Raw genomic sequence first — 18,903 nt, forward strand, 5'->3', positions numbered from 1 at the left:
TTGCGTTGCACTCAATCTACCATGAACTAGGCCGTAATGACCAGTGCTGACACAATTTTATAACTTGTGCATGTAGTTTTGCTCACTAAGCTTAAAACTGTGCACATGAGATGATAGAATTCGGGGGATTGGGTGATGTCATTGGTTGCCCAATTTAAATACTGACCCGGTAATTTTCTTGTCTAGTTAAAAAAATCTATCCATTGCGACAAAGTTGTCAGGTAATTTTTCCATGGACTTTGGGGTCCTTTTACTAAGGTGTGTCAAAAGGTGGCCATCTTTAGCACCCCAGAGAAATGACCACATGTGTGTGTGGGGGGGGGGGGGGGGGGGGTTGTAATGGCCACGCACTAATATCCCTACTAGTGTGGCCATTATCACAAGAGTCCTTACTGCCACGTATTTAGGAGATGGTAAGGATTCCTGCGCTACTCCCGCACTAATCAGGTAGCACACAGTAATGCCCCCCCCTCTACCTCATTAGCATGGGCACACCTACTCTCCCTATGGGCACGCCTCCCGTGCTGAAAACTAAAAAATATTTTTCAGCATTGGATTAGTGCACGCTAAGTGTAACACTACCACGGGACACCTCAGCACATTCTGCGGTAGTGCTTTTAGCGCATGGTAGGCCCACATTAGATCTACCATGCCTTAGTAAAAGGACCCTTTCAGAATTAGTTTAATGTGAAAATACAGAATTACTTTTGTTTTGAAACTCGCTGCAGGCATTTAAGTTTGCATTATGACTGAGTACTTTTTTCATGAAAAGCAACGTGCATAGGGGTCCTTTTACTAAGGTGAGCTGAAAATGGCTTGCGGTAGTGTGGGGGGGGGGGGGGGGGGTTGGGCACGCACCGATCCACTTTTCAGCGAGCCTGTAAAAAAAAGCCTTTTTAAAATTTTTGCTGAAAATGGACGTGTGGCAAAAATCAAAATTGCCGCAAATCCATTTTGGTTCTGCGACCTTACCGCCATCCAATGACCTAGTGGTAAAGTCTGACGCGGTAACTGGGCAGTAATGACCTACGCATGCCAAATGCCACTTGGCGTGCGTCCGATACACCCGTCCAAAAATAAAAATGAACTTACCGCAAGAGCCACGCGGTAGCCAGGCGGTAACTCCATTTTGGCGCATGTTAGGCGCACGTAGAGCCTTACATGGCTTAGTAAAAGGACCCCATTGATTTGAAAATGCAATATAAACAACGTAAATGTTTTTTGAAACTTGTCCTCTAATTGTATTTCCATTCAACTTAAAATATTTTCATATTGGAATGCTACTAAAGTAAACAGCTTGATGTAATTAATCTGGCATAACAGTGTACGTAATGATAATTAGAAGTATTAGTAGTATTTTACTAATATATCTGAAATTTATACTAAAGGTTTGATTTGGAACCATTATGAGAAGGTTTAGTACAGCAGCTCAACCCTCTGTTAAAAATTTAATGTAACGTGCATCTCATCTATTCTAGAACCCAACTTTGTGGCTGCGTATGACATCGGCTTGTTCACGTTCTTCTTTTTCCGTGAGAATGCCGTGGAACATGATTGTGGAAAGACTGTGTATTCCCGTGTGGCGAGAGTTTGTAAAAATGACATTGGGGGAAGATTTTTGCTGGAGGATACCTGGACGACATTTATGAAGGCAAGATTAAACTGTTCCCGTTCTGGAGAAATTCCATTTTATTACAATGAACTGCAGAGCACCTTCTATCTCCCTGAACAGGACCTGATCTACGGCGTCTTTACGACAAATGTGTGAGTTAATGATTCATTTCTCTTTTGCCAGTCCTGAAGATGATTTGGTACAGTCTCTGGGAGTTGATTCACCCTCATCCTTTTGGACTCCGGAGAGTTAATATCCCTGGTAATTTTGGCTTTATAGAGATAGTAATAGTGACTGTCATAATAGGGTCTATTTGGGAGATATTAACTAATTTAGATAACTGAGTGGAGTGGGACAGGTAGATGTGAATCACTTGTTTACTTTTTCCAAAAACTCTAGGACTAAGGGCCATGCAATAAAGCTACTAAGTAGTAAATTTAAAACAAACTAGAGAAAATATTTCTTCACTCAATGTGTAGTGCAGTGCAAAACTACTCAACAATCTCCGCAAAAGTTCATGAACATAAAATGAAAGATCAGTGCCAGATAGATGTAGAGAAGGAAAGGAAGAAGACAAGAGAAGAGAGAAAAAATGAAAAGGCCAACCTGGAAAAGAATTTAAGAGAAGACTAACTCATGGAAAGTGGAAAAAAAAAGACTGGGATCAGCCCAATTAGAAAAATAAAATTCCCAGACAACAAAGGTAGAAGAGAAAAATTCATTTTTATTTATGCGACATATACACTTTTTTTTTTTCATTTTTAATTTGCAAAGTACAGGAGGAAATGCATTTCTGTTTCTCTTTTGCCAGTATTGAACTATTTATAGAGTCTGGCTTTCTTGGGCGGAGGGGAGGGGTTTCTGTTTCAGTTAATATCTGCATGGCTTTTTTTTTTTTTTGTGGTCCCCTATTGTGTATAAGGGTCTGTCCATGTTCTGCACATGTGACTGAGATGACGGATTCTGCTGGCATGTAGTGTCTGTGTAAGAATCTGCAACAGTCCAGCTTGTCCCAGTTTCCCAATAGTTTGGTATATTGGTGCTGTAGGGTCCAGTGTAATATCTATAGCACTGTCTTTTCATTGTTGGGTTAGGGGCAGTTCTGGTGTGGTAAGTTTTCAGTGTAGGTTCTGGGTGTCTTTTTGTGGGATTTTGTGGAGTGGAGGAGCAGCCTAATGGGTAGTGCAATGAGCTCAGAACCAGGTTAAATTCCCACTGAAGCTCCTTGTGACCCTAGACAAGTCGCTTAACTCTCTATTACCGCTTCCGCATACAGTTTCAACTTCTCGCACTGACCTTTAAATGCATCCACTCTGTAGCCCCCCATTACCTCTCCGCTCTCATCTCTCCCCGCATTCCTCCCCGTGAACTCCGCTCTCTGGACAAATCTCTCTTGTTGTCCTCCTTCTCCTCTACTGCTAACTCCAGGCTTCGTTCCTTTTCCCTCGCGGCACCTTATGCCTGGAATCGTCTTCCTGCACCTATACGTCTAGCTCCGTCTCTACCTGTTTTCAAATCCATGCTGAAAACCCACCTTTTCACTGCTGCCTTTGGCTCCTAGCCTCTACTCATTTGCCCTCCCCTTGCTCCTTCCTTCCTTCTCACCCAGTACTTCCCTCACCCGTAACTGTCTTGTCTGTCTGTATTATTTAGATTGTAAGCTCTTTTGAGCAGGGACTGTCTCTTTGTGTCAGGTGTTCAGCGCTGCGTGCGTCTGGTAGCGCTATACAAATGCTAATAATAATAATAATAAACTGCTTTGGATTTAACCACAGAAAGGTGTTCTATCAAATCCCATCCCCTTTCCCTTTCCCTTTTTCACAAAGTGCCTGGCGCTATTTGAAAGTAGGCAAAGGTGTTAAATATGATTAAAATGCCACAACCAAAGGCTTAAAACAGACCCACTGAAGGACTAGCAGCTAAGAGTGACCTTACAATAAGGGAAACATGGTCCCTTGGTTTTGCAAATAGAAGTCTGGCCATTGTGCCTTTGGACTCAATTCAAGCGGCCCATATGCCTAGCTGGCAATCCGGAGCATAAGATGTAATGGCCAGATGGCACATCACAACTGCTTAAATAAATAATGGTTGCAAAATTCTGTTGTTCAAATTTTACGCACAAAGGCAAAGCCAGGCTTTAGGAGCAGACTTTTGTCAAATAGACACCTGTTGGTGTCGGATAGGCAGCAGTGCCAGAGTGCTATTGCTCAGGTGTGATGGCTGTGGCGCACAATGATTAATAGAAGCTGCCTCTATGGCGTCCTGCCTATGAAGAAACAGGAAGTTACAACAGGAGGCGGGATGCAGCAGAGGTCCCTGGACCAGCTGGAGCAGGCCAACCTGTCTTCTTAGCTACAAATAAAAATATTCACCTCATGAACAGAACACACACTCTTTCCACTGCTAGACACTTCATTTAAATCAGATGAGATTTTGTTTGTTTGTGTGGTGACTCTACAGGATGTGGAGACCACTAGTCCTGAGCATTATTATTTTGGGTGACAAGGGCCATTTAGCTATGTGGATGTGAATATGGGGCCAACAGCCTTATGTGTAAGCCACTTTGAGCCTACTAATAAGTGGGTAAAGGTGGGATACAAACGTAACAAATAAATAAAATCAATAAATAACTTTTTTTTTACGATTCCCCCAAACCTCCTCGTACCCAGCAGTGCCCTCTCTTTCCATCCCCCCAAAGCCCACAGACAAGAAGCCCCCCCAGAACCCCCAACCATCTATGTAGACCCCCCTGGGCCTACCTGTATCCCTGGTGGTCCAGCAATGGTCGTTGGGGACAGGAGTGCAGTCCCCTCCTGCCCCTTGCAGTGCCATTCCAAAATGGCTGCTGCAAACTCTAGTGGCAGCTTGTGGTACTACACAAAGTACTGCGAGAGGTCACAGCAGCCATTTTGGATCAGTGCTGCAAGGGGCAGGAGCAAGAGGGCTGCGTTCCTGCCCCCAACAACCAACAGGGATACAGGTAGACCTGGGGGGGGGCTACCTGGATGGTTGGGAGGTTCCAAGCCAAGGGGACCTTCTTTCTTTGGGCTTGGAGAGAGGGGAAGGTGGCAGGGGACATTGTCAGGGGAACCTTTAAAAAATTCTTTTTTTAAGTATGTGGCTCCTGGCCTGATATTTACCTGGGTCACATAACTCTTATGCGGGTCCCTGTTGAATGTCGGCCAGGCTCGCATAAGTTCCAGCGCAGCCCGCCCACATTTAGCCCCCAATATTCAGTGCCGGTGCCAGCTAAATATCAGGGGGCAAGTGCTTATTTCAGTAGGATGTAAGACAGTAGAGCCCTGGATTATTCATATTTGAATTTAAATCACTGTTTGTCTGAATACGAATAATGTATTTGGGGCACTATTTGGGTGCGAATCGAATTAAGTATGAATATTCGGTATAGCCCTACTAAGGACCAAGTACTTTTGAAAGGTAGGCCCAGGGGAGGGGGAGCCAATAGGTGGTTCAGAAAGCCCTTGGAGATTGGAGGAGTCCTAGGTGGGAGGGTCTTATACTGGGGAGGTCTGGCCTACGGGTGCCATGCTGTCATGTGGGAGTACAGCCTGGGAACGCTGGGCCTCAGCTTTGAGGCCCAACGCTCCCAGGACATTAAGATAACCCTAGCTTTTTGCTGGGATTATTTTTCCAGCTATAGCATGACTTGTGTTCACCACAAATTGTATTATAGAATTTACGTACTAATATGTTTTACATGCATTTGCATGGTTTGCATCTCATTACTATATAATGTTGAATACCTTGAATTATGATAACACTAGTAAAAAAGCCCCGTTTCTGATGCAAATGAAACGGGGGCTAGCAAGGTTTTCTTCTGTGTGCATGTGGGAGTGTGTGTGTCCCTGCCCTCTGCCCTCTCTCCCTTCCCTGTGCTGTCTGTCCCCTCTGCTCTCTGTCCCCTCCCCTCTCGGAGTCGAGTCCTTCAGTGTTAAGTTTCCTGCTGTGCTGTGTTTGTGTTACAGAGATAGTGAGGGCTTCTGCCCTCTCTCCCCTCCCCACTCTGAGTCCTTCACTGTTACAGAGAGAGTGATTTGATTTCGTGCTTTGCTGTGTTTTCCTTCACTGTTTGTGTTACAGAGAGAGCGAGGGCGGGGCAGACATTCATGGGGAAACTAGATATCTCTCCCCCTTCACACTTCTGCTGGAGGCTTCATTTAGAACATTGGTGGTGCCTTTTATATATAGAGATAACTTTTATTAGTGCTGTTTAACATGCGTTAAGGGGCAAATAACTCACAGTTGTAACTTGAGAACTAACCCCCCTCCCCCCCTTTAGACTGCTGTATTTGGACCTCTCAGTTTTAAAGCAGATTCATAATCCAGTAACATTTTGATGGGAGGCGTCAGACCGGTTTCATCTCATTCACAGTTTAAGTGGCAAAACCCAAATAGTAATTTTTCCAGTCTCCTTCAATGAATGATCTTCAAGCACTACACTTACAAGACCCGACAAGACCTCCAGTTGCAGATTCTTTTTTCTGTTCTTACATCAAATAAATTGAATCCAGCACTGTCTTAAAGGCTGTAAAGCTCCTTCTGTAAATCTCAAAGCAGCTCAACTCCACTTCAAAGACTCCCGGAACTGCTTTCAGTCCTAAACTCTGATGCTGAAGTAGATGGTAATAGGCCAGAAATTCTACCGGTGTGGCTGGAATTTAACAAGTGTAAATTACTTGCAAGCTTGCCTATTCCTAATGAAGTCTTGAAGCACTGGAGATTTTTATGACATAAGCATCAGAGGAAGATAAAAAAATCCCTGCTTTGTGCTAGACTAACTGAATAGCCACCCTATAACGAGAGAGAGAATACAAATGTAAAGGCTTGAAATACAAATCAATGCATGCATCAGCCTTTTCCTATACAAGCACACAGCTCTGGAACACACTGCCACGCAACCTGAAAACGGTCTGCGAAATGACCAATTTACGCAAACTCCTGAGTAGAGGAGTGTGGTAGCCCTGTTAGTCCACTCTTAAGGTTATCAATAGAAATCAAACAAAATAAAACATGGAAAAGAAAATAAGATGATACCTTTTTTATTGGACATATCTTAATACATTTCTTAATTAGCTTTCGAAGGTTGCCCTTCTTCCTCAGATCGGAAATAAGCAAATGTGGTAGCTGACAGTGTATATAAGTGAAAACATTCAAGCATTACTATGACAGTAAAATAGATACCATTGGAGATTCTACATGGAATGTTGCTACTATTGGAGATTCTACATGGAATGTTGCTATTCCACTAGCAACATTCCATGTAGAAGGCTGCGCAGGCTTCTGTTTCTGTGAGTCTGACGTCCTGCACGTACGTGCAGGACGTCAGACTCACAGAAGCAGAAGCCTGCGCAGCCACGTTGGTGATCCGCAAGGGCCGACTTCTACATGGAATGTTGCTAGTGGAATAGCAACATTCCATGTAGAATCTATAGAAATCAAACAAAATAAAACATGGAAAAGAAAATAAGATGATACCTTTTTTATTGGACATAACTTAATACATTTCTTGATTAGCTTTCGAAGGTCGCCCTTCTTCGTCAGATCGGAAATAAGCAAATGTGCTAGCTGACAGTGTATATAAGTGAAAACATTCAAGCATTACTATGACAGTCTGACAGGGTGAGAGGATGGGGGTGGGTCGGAGGTATGCATGGGGACATCAAAGCATATCATTGATATCAGTGGCGTCGCGAGGGCAGCTGACACCCAGGGCGGGTCGCCGCTGTGCACTGCCCCCCCCCCCGGGTGCAGCGCGGCGCAACCCCCCCCCCCCCCGGAGAACATACCTAGAAGGCGGTGAGAGGCGGGCAGGAGAGCCAATCCGCCGAGTGCACGCCGCTGGGGGGTGTCGGCGCCTCGCTGGTTCCCTGCTCTCTCTGCCCAGGAACAGGAAATAACTTGTTCCGGGGCAGAGAGAGCAAGGAACCAGCGAGGCGCCGACACCCCCCAGCGGCGTGCACCGGGGCGGACCGCCCCACCGCCCCCCCTTCCTACGCCACTGATTGATATTCTAACAGGATGGCAAACTCTTGAAAACTTATCTCTTCAACAAAATATATCATAAAGAACAACACGCGTAACTCTACTTTCTTTAAGATATCCAGGAACGTTCTCTAATGTCTTTCGCTTTCACACTATCGTGTATTTCACCATCATGTAGCCAAAACTTCTGCTAAAACAAATGTATACTCTTTTCTATTTCCAGTACTATGTATTTCACCATCATACTACTACTACTACTACTACTTAACATTTCTAAAGCGCTACTAGGGTTACGCAGCGCTGTACAATTTAACAAAGAAGGACAGTCCCTGCTCAAAGAGCTTACAATCTAATAGATAAGAGTGAGACAAATATAGGACAATCAAGCCATTGTGACATCACTGATGAGGTTGGCTCTTAGGCATTGGTGGAATGAGGCATTATGACATCACAATCTCAGCTCTGGTTAAATCACTGCTATATGTAATACTACTACTACTACTACTACTTAACATTTCTAAAGCGCTACTAGGGTTACGCAGCGCTGTACAATTTAACATAGAAGGACAGTCCCTGCTCAAAGAGCTTACAATCTAAAGGACGCGTGAGCAGTCAGTCCGATAGGGGCAGTCAAATTGGGGCCGTCTGGATTTACTGAACGGTAAGAGTTAGGTGCCGAACGCAGCATTGAAGAGGTGGGCTTTATGCAAAGACTTGAAGATGGGCAGGGAGGGGGCCGTTGTATCGCTCCATGGTGCGACCGCACCTCAAGTACTGTGTCCAGTTCAGGTCGCCGCATCTCAAAAAAGATATAAAGGAATTGGAGAAGGTGCAGAGAAGGGCGACGAAAATGATAAAGGGAATGGGACGACTTCCCTATGAGGAAAGGCTGAGAAGGTTAGGGCTCTTCAGCTTGGAGAAAAGGCGGCTGAGGGGTGATATGATAGAAGTCTGCAAGATAATTAGCGGAGTAGAGTGGACAGATGTGAAGCGTTTGTTTACTACTACTACTACTACTACTTGACATTTCTATAGCGCTACTAGGGTTACGCAGCGCTGTACAATTTAACATAGAAGGACAGTCCCTGCTCAAAGAGCTTACAATCTAAAGGACGCGTGAGCAGTCAGTCCGATAGGGGCAGCCAAATTGGGGCCGTCTGGATTTACTGAACGGTAAGAGTTAGGTGCCGAACGCAGCATTGAAGAGGTGGGCTTTATGCAAAGACTTGAAGATGGGCAGGGAGGGGGCCGTTGTATCGCTCCATGGTGCGACCGCACCTCAAGTATTGTGTCCAATTCTGGTCGCCGCATCTCAAAAAAGATATAAAGGAATTGGAGAAGGTGCAGAGAAGGGCGACGAAAATGATAAAGGGAATGGGACGACTTCCCTATGAGGAAAGGCTGAGAAGGGTAGGGCTCTTCAGCTTGGAGAAAAGGCGGCTGAGGGGTGATATGATAGAAGTCTACAAGATAATTAGCGGAATAGAGTGGACAGATGTGAAGCGTTTGTTTACTACTACTACTACTACTTGACATTTCTATAGCGCTACTAGGGTTACGCAGCGCTGTACAATTTAACATAGAAGGACAGTCCCTGCTCAAAGAGCTTACAATCTAAAGGACACGTGAACAGTCAGTCTGATAGGGGCAGTCAAATTGGGGCAGTCTGGATTTCCTGAAAGAGTTTGGTGCCGAACGCAGCATTGAAGAGGTGGGCTTTAAGCAAAGACTTGAAGACGGGCAGGGAGGGGGCTTGGCGTAAGGGCTCAGGAAGGTTGTTCCAGGCATAGGGTGAGGCGAGGCAGAATGAGCAGAGCCTGGAGTTGGCGGTGGTGGAGAAGGGTACTGAGAGGAGGGATTTGTCATGTGAGCGGAGGTTACGGGCAGGAACGTAAGGGGAGATGAGGGTAGAGAGGTAGTGAGGAGTAGTGAGGAGCATCATGTACCCAAAACGTGCTGTAAAACCAAATGCACATTCTTTTCTAATTCCAGTATCCACGATGAATTGTAAGCCACGTTGAGCCTGCAAAACGGTGGGATAATGTGGGATATAAATGTAATAATAATAATAATAAAATGTTACACAGGCAATGTACTACCACTGGAAGCTCACATGGAGGTTCTTGCTGGACACAGGCATGTACTGAGCTTAGAAATGTGTGAAATTCTTGCACGAGAGTGAGAGAACAGCTACCATCCCCGATCTGTGACGACTCATGATGGTAGTCATGGATAAGGGGGAAGAGCTCACAAAACAAAATCTCGGAAGAGCAATTGTTGACAACTGAACATAGTAACATACTAACATAGTAACATAGTAGATGACGGCAGAAAAAGACCTGCACGGTCCATCCAGTCTGCCCAACAAGACAACTCATGTGTGCTACTTTTGTGTATACCCTACTTTGATTTGTACCTGTGCTCTTCAGGGCACAGACCGTATAAGTCTGCCCAGCGCTATCCCTGCCTCCCAACCTCCAGTCCCGCCTCCCACCACTGGCTCTGGCACAGACCGTATAAGTCTGCCCCGCACTATCCCCGCCTCCCACTACCGGCTCTGCTATCCAATCTCGGTTAAGCTCCTGAGGATCCTTTCCTTCTGAACAGGATTCCTTTATGTTTATCCCACGCATGTTTGAATTCCGTTACCGTTTTCATCTCCACCACCTCCCGCGGGAGGGTATTCCAAGCATCCACCACTCTCTCCGTGAAGAAATACTTCCTGACATTTTTCTTGAGTCTGCCCCCCTTCAATCTCATTTCATGTCCTCTCGTTCTACCACCTTTGTATCTCCGGAAAAGATTTGTTTAAATTTATTTCCCCTAGTCCTGAAACTCTGACAAATGGATGGTATTTGTTATTTATTGAAGTCTGTAACATTTTTAATCAACATTTGCAACTCTCATTACTTTCTTTTCCTATAGTACTTTTTTTTTGTAATTCTTTCTAAAGTTAATCAAAGGATGATGTGTCAAGCTGGATTAGTCATTCCCATGATGTAGGTTTGCAGGTGAATGAAAATGGCCGTCTCTGCAGTTCTTACTTTTCCTACCTGGCCGTTTTTTTAGGGCAATGATTCCCAAACCTGCAAATCGAATTCAGGAATATTCATTGCAGATATTGAATTTCTGGGTTTGCAGAACTGGCTAACAAATCAGTGGCGTAGCCACAGGTGGGCCTGGGTGGGCCGGGGAGCCACCCACTTAGGGCTCAGGCCCACCCAACAGCAGCTCACATTTAGTGGTAGCTGGTGGGGATCCTAAGCTCCGTTAGCTAAAGACCTCCTCCTGATGGTGCTGAAAACATTGCTCTCCACTTCAGAAGTCTGAGCTTCCTAAACTGCCGATACTGGCAACTGCACATGCTCAGTTTTCAGCGCATGCCTGCTGCAGGCTGCCAAGGTAGAGAGCAGTGTTTTCCTGCCTGCTGAGATATTTTTTTAAGTTGGTGAGGGAGGGTGGGAGAGCCAGTGGCGTTCCGACCCTAGCTGACACCCGGGGCGGATTGCCGATGCGCCCCCCCCCCCCCAGGTGCAGCACGACCCCCCCCCCCCCGGCAAAATGACACCTCTTCCCCCCCAGGCGAAATGACACCCCCCCCGGGTGCACGCTGCTGGGGGGGGGGGGGGTGCTGCGGCGCGCGCCTCTTGCCCTGTCTCCGAGTTCACAATTCGCATGTGTTCACTGCTCCCTCAGAGTCTGCCCCAGAACAGGAAGTAACCTGTTCCGGGGCAGACTCAGAGGGAGCAGTGAACACATGCAAATTGCGAACTCGGACTGAGACAGGGCAACAGGCGCGCGCCGCGGCACCCCCCCTAGCGGCATGCACCCAGGGCGGACCGCCCCCCCGCCCCCCCTTGATACACCACTGGAGAGAACACTTGTGTCCACCCACTTCTTGTCTAGGCCCAGCCAAAATCTGCTGTCTGGCTACGCCCCTGTAACAAATAGATGGTTAAGTGCAATAATCAGCACTTAACCGGCTACAGGTTACTGCATAACGATAGGAGCGACTTACTTATGCAGTTAACCTGGCTGTTTAAGAGCTGAATATTGGCACTTAACCAGCCAAGTGCCGACTCCACCTCTAAAACACTCCCAAAATGGCCAGTTTTCAGTTTGGCGCTAGCCGGTTATTTTAAGCCGTACTAACCAGCTGCTTGTCACTGAAAATTAGGGTTACCCCCAAACAGTTGATTTAACTGGCCAGGAACATTTCTGACCAGTTAAATCACTTTGAATATTGACCCCTTTGCTTTACATGTGGACCATACGGAAAGTCCTTCATAAGATTACCAACCCCCACCACCAAAAAAAGCTCGATTTCATTCATGTGCTCTTTGTTGTAGGTTACAGCAAATGCATCTTAGTGCTTTGGTCCTTTTGAGGGCACTTCTATAACTGGACGTTGGACTCCCTTAGCCTTAGGATCCTGTGAGATGCAGTGGATTTTTATTGTTTTTATTAATTTTGTTGTTTTATTGTTTTTATTAATTTTGTTCTTTTATTGTTCATTTATTGTTTTTATTAATTTTGTTCTTTTATTGTTCATTTGTCTGTATTGTAATTTTTTAGATACATTGTACTGTATTGTATATTAGAGCTTTTAATGTAAATCGCTTTGATGGCATTGTCCTAGGCGATTAATCAAATTAAAGAAACCTTGAATAGTAGCATAGCCTAGTATTGATGTGCCTAAGATTTAGCTGCCCCCACTTAACCAGCTATAGAGGCAAGGATACATGTGACTTACAGTATTCTGTAAGTTTATTTATTTTATTTTATTTGTATTTTTGCTCACACCTTTTTCAGTAGTACTCAAGGTGAGTTACATTTAGGTACAGTGGGTAGACCTCAGGAAAGACAGTGGACTTAGCAGAGTCTGAGGAATGTTTTCTCAAGGGTTCCAAAAACAATCTCATTTATCATCCAGCTAAAAACACAGGGGTCCTTTTAATAGGCCACGGTAAAACGTGGCCTGCAGCAGTGTAGGGACATGTATTAGGTATGCGCTGGGCCAGTTTTTACCTCGTCTGCAAAAAAAAGTGGGGATTTTTTTTAATGTGATGGGAAAAGGGCATGCAGTAAAACTGAAACCAACGCCCGTCTACAACCGGCTTGAGCCCTTAACGCCACCCATTGATCTAGCGGTAAGGGTTCACGCGCTACACGTGCGGTGACCGGTCAGCGCGCTCCAACTGCCGATTACTGCCGGAAAAGACACACATGGGAGGAAATCTGAAATTACCGCCAGGGGGTGCGCTGGCCTGGCGATAGTCTCATTTGGGCGCATGCTGCACGTGCGTCGAGCCTACCGCGGCTCAGTAAAAGGGCCCCATCCATTAGTAGTTGTGTGTGTGTAGTGCATAAATGCCCCATCCATGCCCCAGCCATGCAGTGACAATCCTTGGTCAGCTGCCACCTGGGGCGGATCGCCAATGCGCACACCCCTCCCCCCCGGGTGCAGCACGACCCCCCCCCCAGCTCATCAACCCCCCCCCCCCCCCGCCCCTCCGGGTGCATTCGGCTGCTGGGAGCAGCCGCGTGGCTCTCAGCTCCGCTGGCTCCCTGCTCCCTCTGCCCCGGAACAGGAAGTAACCTGTTCCAGGGCAGAGGGTGCAGGGAACCAGCGGAGCCGACAGGCACGTGGCTGCTCTCTGCACCCTCCAGCAGCGTGCACCTGGGGCGGACCGCCCCCACCGCCCCGCCCTTGGTACGCCGCTGCAGCCATGTGTACACCCCCTTGCAAATATGCCCTATGTAAGTTAAGTATTTAATTGCAGAATAATACTTACGTGCCCTGCTGGCACCTTCACGGGTATGTATACACATGTTCTAAATGTTCAACATGGTTTCAGTCCCCCCTTTAGTTTTTTTACTGTTAAGAAAGATTGCATTTCTGATAATGCTTTCACATTTATGGAAACACTTTATTAAAATAATCTGATCGTCTGTAAGCCCAATGTGGTGCAGGGGCGTAGCCAGACACACAATTTTGGGTGGGCCTGGGTCCAAGATGGATGGGCAGAAGAGCCCCACCCCGTCCCACAGGTGATTTGGTCTCTCCTTCTCTCACCTGCATGCCATATGGTCTCTCAAACATCCCCCCTCTCCCGCATACCTTTTCAATAGCAGAATTCCACCAGTAGCGAGCAGAAACGTATACACACTGCTCATGTTGGCCACACAGCCTTCCCATGATGTAACTTCCTGTTTTTGCATAGGCAGGAACACGTCAGAGGGAAGGCTGTGGGGCCGGTGCGAGAAGTATGTATTGGTCACTGCTTGCTGCAAGCGAAGATCTGCTATTTACAAGGTATGCAGGAGGGACAGTTGTTGGGAGTTTTTGGCTGGTGGGGCTTGGGGATCCCTGGCAGCCATATCGTAGGTGTGCTGCTACTGAATGGGCCTGATCCCAAAGTGGTTGGGCCTGGGCCCACCCTTGGCTACACCACTGATGTGGTGGCATAGACTTTCAGCATAAATTAATTCAGAACATACCACGCTGTTCTTTACTGCCCCCATCTGGTACTCTTCTGGAAGGAATGATGGACATGGAACCGAGTGCTCCAGTGAATGGAGGTTTTGTCTTTGCCCTTCTATCAGTCAGTAATTTGCAATATACCAAGGGCTTGTTTTATCAAGCCCATAAGAAAATCTTTGGTAAATCCAGCCCCAGGCGTCTAATTCAGTAATTAATTATAAGTAGTGATACCTCGAGAAAGATAGTGGACTTTAGCAGACTCTGAAGAATGTTTTCTCAAGGGTTCCAAAAACAATCTCATTTATCATCCAACTAAAACATAATGATTACTTTTCTTTTAACATCCATTATTAATTGTCTGTGTAGTGCATAAATAATAACTATAAGGTATTATTCACACAGACATGCTGCGACGTGTAAAAGTTTTCACTCCCCCTGTATGCAATCCAAAGTACATAAAAGCGTGAATTTGTTTCACTGATCTACACAATATATACTCTACACTTTCAATATGAAAGAACAATTGTGACCCACTGAGCGAAAAGGTACCGTAAGTGGGGTTTGCGGACGAACAGGCAGGCTGGCGGGTGGACAGGCAGGTGGGCGTCCTATCCTCCCCTTCCCTCCTTTACCTTAGTGTGGTGCCCTGGTGGTCTAGTGACTTGTTCAGGGCAGGAAAGAGTCCCCTCTTTCCTGCCCGGGGCGTCTGCAGACTGTCTTCCTCCTGGTGCCGATTCAAAATGGCTGCCGAGAGTTCAAGCGGTGACCTTGCAAGACTTAGAAGTCTTGCAAGGTCACTGCTTGAACTCTCGGCAGCCATTTTGAATCGTGCTGGGAGGAAAACAGTCTGCAGATGCGCCGAGCAGGAAAGAGGGAGTTCTTTCCTGCCCCGAAGAGGTCACTAGAACACCAGGGCACCACACTAAGGTAAAGGAGGGGAGGGGGAGGTGGTGAATGGAGTCATGTGGGTGGAGGGAGGCTGGAAAATTGGGGAGGGGATCTACATTAGGGTGGAGAGAGGGAATATGGCTTTCTTTGGGGGGGGGGTCAAAGTGATAGGAGGCGGGGCAGGGTGTCACGGAGCAGGGCGGGAGTGCAACAGAAGGCGGGGAAGGGTTGCGACAGGATTGGGGCACTTGTCCTCTCTTTTTCTTGGGGCAAGTATGGTAACCCTATACCCAGTTATACTGCCAATAACTGTCCTAATAACTGCCTTCACTCTGTCTAGATTAGAAAGTTTCAATAGATTGCTTCAGTTTTCAAGACCCTTCTCCACACCCTTTTTGACCTCCCACTGGTTAAGAAGCCCTGGCTTAGAAAAGGTGTGAGCTAAATGCTTGTAAAAATATATATTCATTGTTAGCAGTGATATTTCCCAAATGCTCAGCTGTAAAAACACGTCTTAACGTCTACTCCATAGTCTTACAGTAAACGTTGGAATAACAAACCTTGTAACACTGCATTAGGGGCCTCATTTTTGCTGACTTAAGCTGATATTGCATAACAAGGAGCAGTAAATCTATCCCCTGTCCTCCACTGATTTGTAGTAATGCTAATGCTTACGCTAAAACTGTTGCCATCTAAATTGAGATACCAAGAGTGTGAAAATCTGCCAGTGAACAGAAGGGCAGAGGGGGGGAGGGGACTATGAAGTCCCTCCTTCTCCTTTGGGCATTCAGCTCAAGTCAGAATCAGGCCTAGGATCTGGTGTTATGATCCTTCATTCACAACTAGTACCTGGGTTAAGGAGAAGAGCACTGGGGGTTGGGGAGGAATGGAGAAGAGTGGAAGTTGCTGGGGTTGGACGTTGGAAGGTGCTCCCTGGGAAGCAGAGAGAAAGAGAGAGAGAAACTTCACACGCTCATCACCCACCTCCTGCTAATTGATACCAGAATTCGAAAGTACTCAGATATGACAGTACCCAGTTGCCATTAACCTACTGACATTGACCTGGTTGGTTCTAAGGAGTTGGAACCTGCTGGTTCCAACTCAGAGTCCCTGTGGCCTGCAACAAGTGCAGTTATGAGTCCCCTATATACCCACTGTTTTTCCTTCTGTAAGGGGGTTGCTGTTCCTTCCTCTCCCTCCCAGTAGCGTAGCCACAGGTGGGCCTGGGTGCGCTTAGGCTCCTTTATAGAATAGACTTCCACCGTGCGGCCTTGAGTTGCCTAAACGGAGGCTGCCACTTACAGCTGTGCCTCGCTAGCTCTCCAGCCACTCAGACTGATGCACTGTTCATCTTTCTTCTTGCTTCAGCCCTCTTCATATCACCGTCTTTTATATTTATCCCAAACATTTGTGTATTCTATCTCAGTTCAGTTCTGACTTCTTCTGTTGGTAAATTATTTCAAGGAATGTATCACTTTTTCAGGTTATCTCTCTATTTCCTCCCACTACATGTCATGGCTCAGTGCCCTTGAAATTCTTTTTCTCTGGAAAATTGTACTGCCCTATGATTTATTGAGGCCTATTTGAATGTTTCTCTCATACCACTCTTTTCCCTTTCTTCCTCCGGTGAGTACATTTTAAGATCCACATTCAAAAGATTTGTCCAGCTAACCTTGGGAGTTTTACCCCCTACTGACAAATTTGGTGGGGGGGGGGGGGGGGGGGGGGGGGAGTTCCTTAGGGCAAGTCTCATGAATATTTATTTTGGATATCCTGAAAAACTGACTAACTAGGTGTTCCCGAGGACTGAGTGGAGAACCCCTGTCCTAAAGTTTCTATTCAATGATTCTGTTCAATCATAGAACATATGTATGTGTTGGGGGCAGGACAGGAGAAGGGTGCAGCAGTATGTCAAAGGAATTGGGGTGGGGCATGGGAACGGGACAAAGGAGGGGCACGGAGCAAGGCGGGTATTGGGTTTTTCTCTGTCAAAAAATTGGCAACCCTATGCAGTGGTGTACCAAGGGGGGGGGCGGTGGGGGCGGTCCACCCCGGGTGCACGCCGCTGGGGGGTGCTGCGGCGCGCGCCTGGCTCCGAGTTCGCTATCTTCGCTCGTTCGCTGCAGCTCCCTCTGCCCCGGAACAGGTTACTTCCTGTTCCGGGGCAGAGGGAGCTGCAGCGAACGAGCGAAGTTAGCAAACTTTTCGGAGCCGACAGGCGCGCCCCGCGGCACCCCCCCCACCCCCAGCGGTGTGCACCCGGGAGGGTGTCATTTCACCGGGGGGGAGGTGTCATTTTGCCAGGGGGGGGGGGGCGCATCGGCGATCCGCCCCGGGTGCCATCCTGGCTAGGAACGCCACTGACCCTATGTAAACAGGAAGTTGCATCAGAGGATGTGGAACATGGCAGAGCAAAATCCTAGGTCAGCAGGAGACAGCACTGTCTTTAGTGCAGCCAGCCACAAATTTGGAGGGCCATGTGGAGGAAGGAAGAGTGAGAGATGCCAGACCTTGGGGAAGGGGATGGGACTTGATATACCACCTTTCTGTGATTTTTACAATTACATTCAAAGTGGTTTACAAAGTATGTACGGGTATTTATTTATACCTGGGGCAATGGAGGGTTAAGTGATTTGTCCAGGGTCACCAGGGGCTGCAGTGGGAATCAAAGTCAGCTGTACTAACCACTAGGCTACTAGAGATGCTAGGCCCTGGGGGAGGGGGGAGCAAAGGCATGACAGGAATATTTTGGTGAGGCCAGGGCCTGGGTGCCCTCCTTCCTCCTTTCCCCCATTCTAACACCTATGCTTTGTAAAGGGGCTCATTTTCAAAGCACTTAGACTTACAAAGTTCCATACTATTGGACTAATTTTTGAAAGAGATGGACGTCCAAAAAGTGACATGTCAGCATTTGGACGTCCATCTCACAGAGACATCCAAATCGGTATAATTGAAACCTCATTTTGTACGTCTTTCTCCGAAGTCCGTAGAAGGACGTCCAGATCTCAAGGGGGCTTATCAGGGGTGTGTTCAAGGCAGGATTTGGGCGTTCCTAAGACTTGGACTCTTTCAGCCATAATGGAACAAAGCAAAAATGTCCAGCACTAAAACTTAAGACGTTTTGAGCTAGACCTGTTTTGATTTCGAATAAGGCATAAAAAGGTGCCCCAAATGACCAGATGACCACTGGAGGGAATCAGGGATGACCTCCCCTTACTCCCCATTGCTCACAACCCCCCCCCCCCCCCCCCCACCTCCAAAAAGTGTGTTGAAGAACATTACTTGCCAGCCTCTATGCTAGCCTCAGATGTCATACTCAGGTCCATGACAGCAGCATGCAGGTCCCTGGAGTAGTTTAGTAGTAGGTGCAGTGCACTTCTGACAGGAGGACCCAGGCCCATACCCCCATTACCTGTTACACTTCTGGAGGAAACTGTGAGCCCTGCAAAACTCACCAGAAACCCACTGTACCCACATATAGGTGCCCCCTTCACCCGTAAAGGCTATGGTAGTGGTGTACAGTTGGGGGTAATGGGGTTTTTTTGGGGGGGTTGGGGGCTCAGCACACAAGGTAAGGAAGCAATGGTCAGATGTGTACCTGAGGGCATTTTATGAAGTCCACTGCAGTGCACCCTAGGGTGCCCGATTGCTGTCCTGGGATGTCAGGGGGACCAGTCTACTAAAAATGCTGGCTCCTTCTACATCCCAATGGCTTGACTTTGGACGTTTTACACTTGGATGGGTTTTTGTTTTTTTTTTCGAAAATGGCTGAAAATCAAAGACATCCAAATCGCAAAACGCCCAAATCACATGGTATTTTCGAACACAAAAGATGGACGTCCATCTTTTTCGAAAATGACCTTCTTCCCGGTTCGGAATTTGGATGTCTTTGTAAAACGTCCAAATTCTGACTTAG

At 46.9% G+C, this 18,903-nt stretch overlaps 1 protein-coding gene across 1 annotated transcript in view; it reads left to right on the forward strand.

The window, feature by feature from the left end:
• The window catches only part of SEMA5B (semaphorin 5B), a gene marked incomplete in the record, with an annotated part of 415,784 nt that overhangs the window by 160,616 nt on the left and 236,265 nt on the right, over window positions 1-18,903 (forward strand). The window contains 1 exon segment of the mRNA XM_030209426.1: window positions 1,479-1,764. Within this exon segment, the coding sequence (XP_030065286.1) occupies window positions 1,479-1,764 (286 nt within the window).

Source organism: Microcaecilia unicolor, chromosome 7 (assembly GCF_901765095.1).
Source record: "Microcaecilia unicolor chromosome 7, aMicUni1.1, whole genome shotgun sequence".
In the NCBI taxonomy this organism is placed as follows: domain Eukaryota; kingdom Metazoa; phylum Chordata; class Amphibia; order Gymnophiona; family Siphonopidae; genus Microcaecilia; species Microcaecilia unicolor.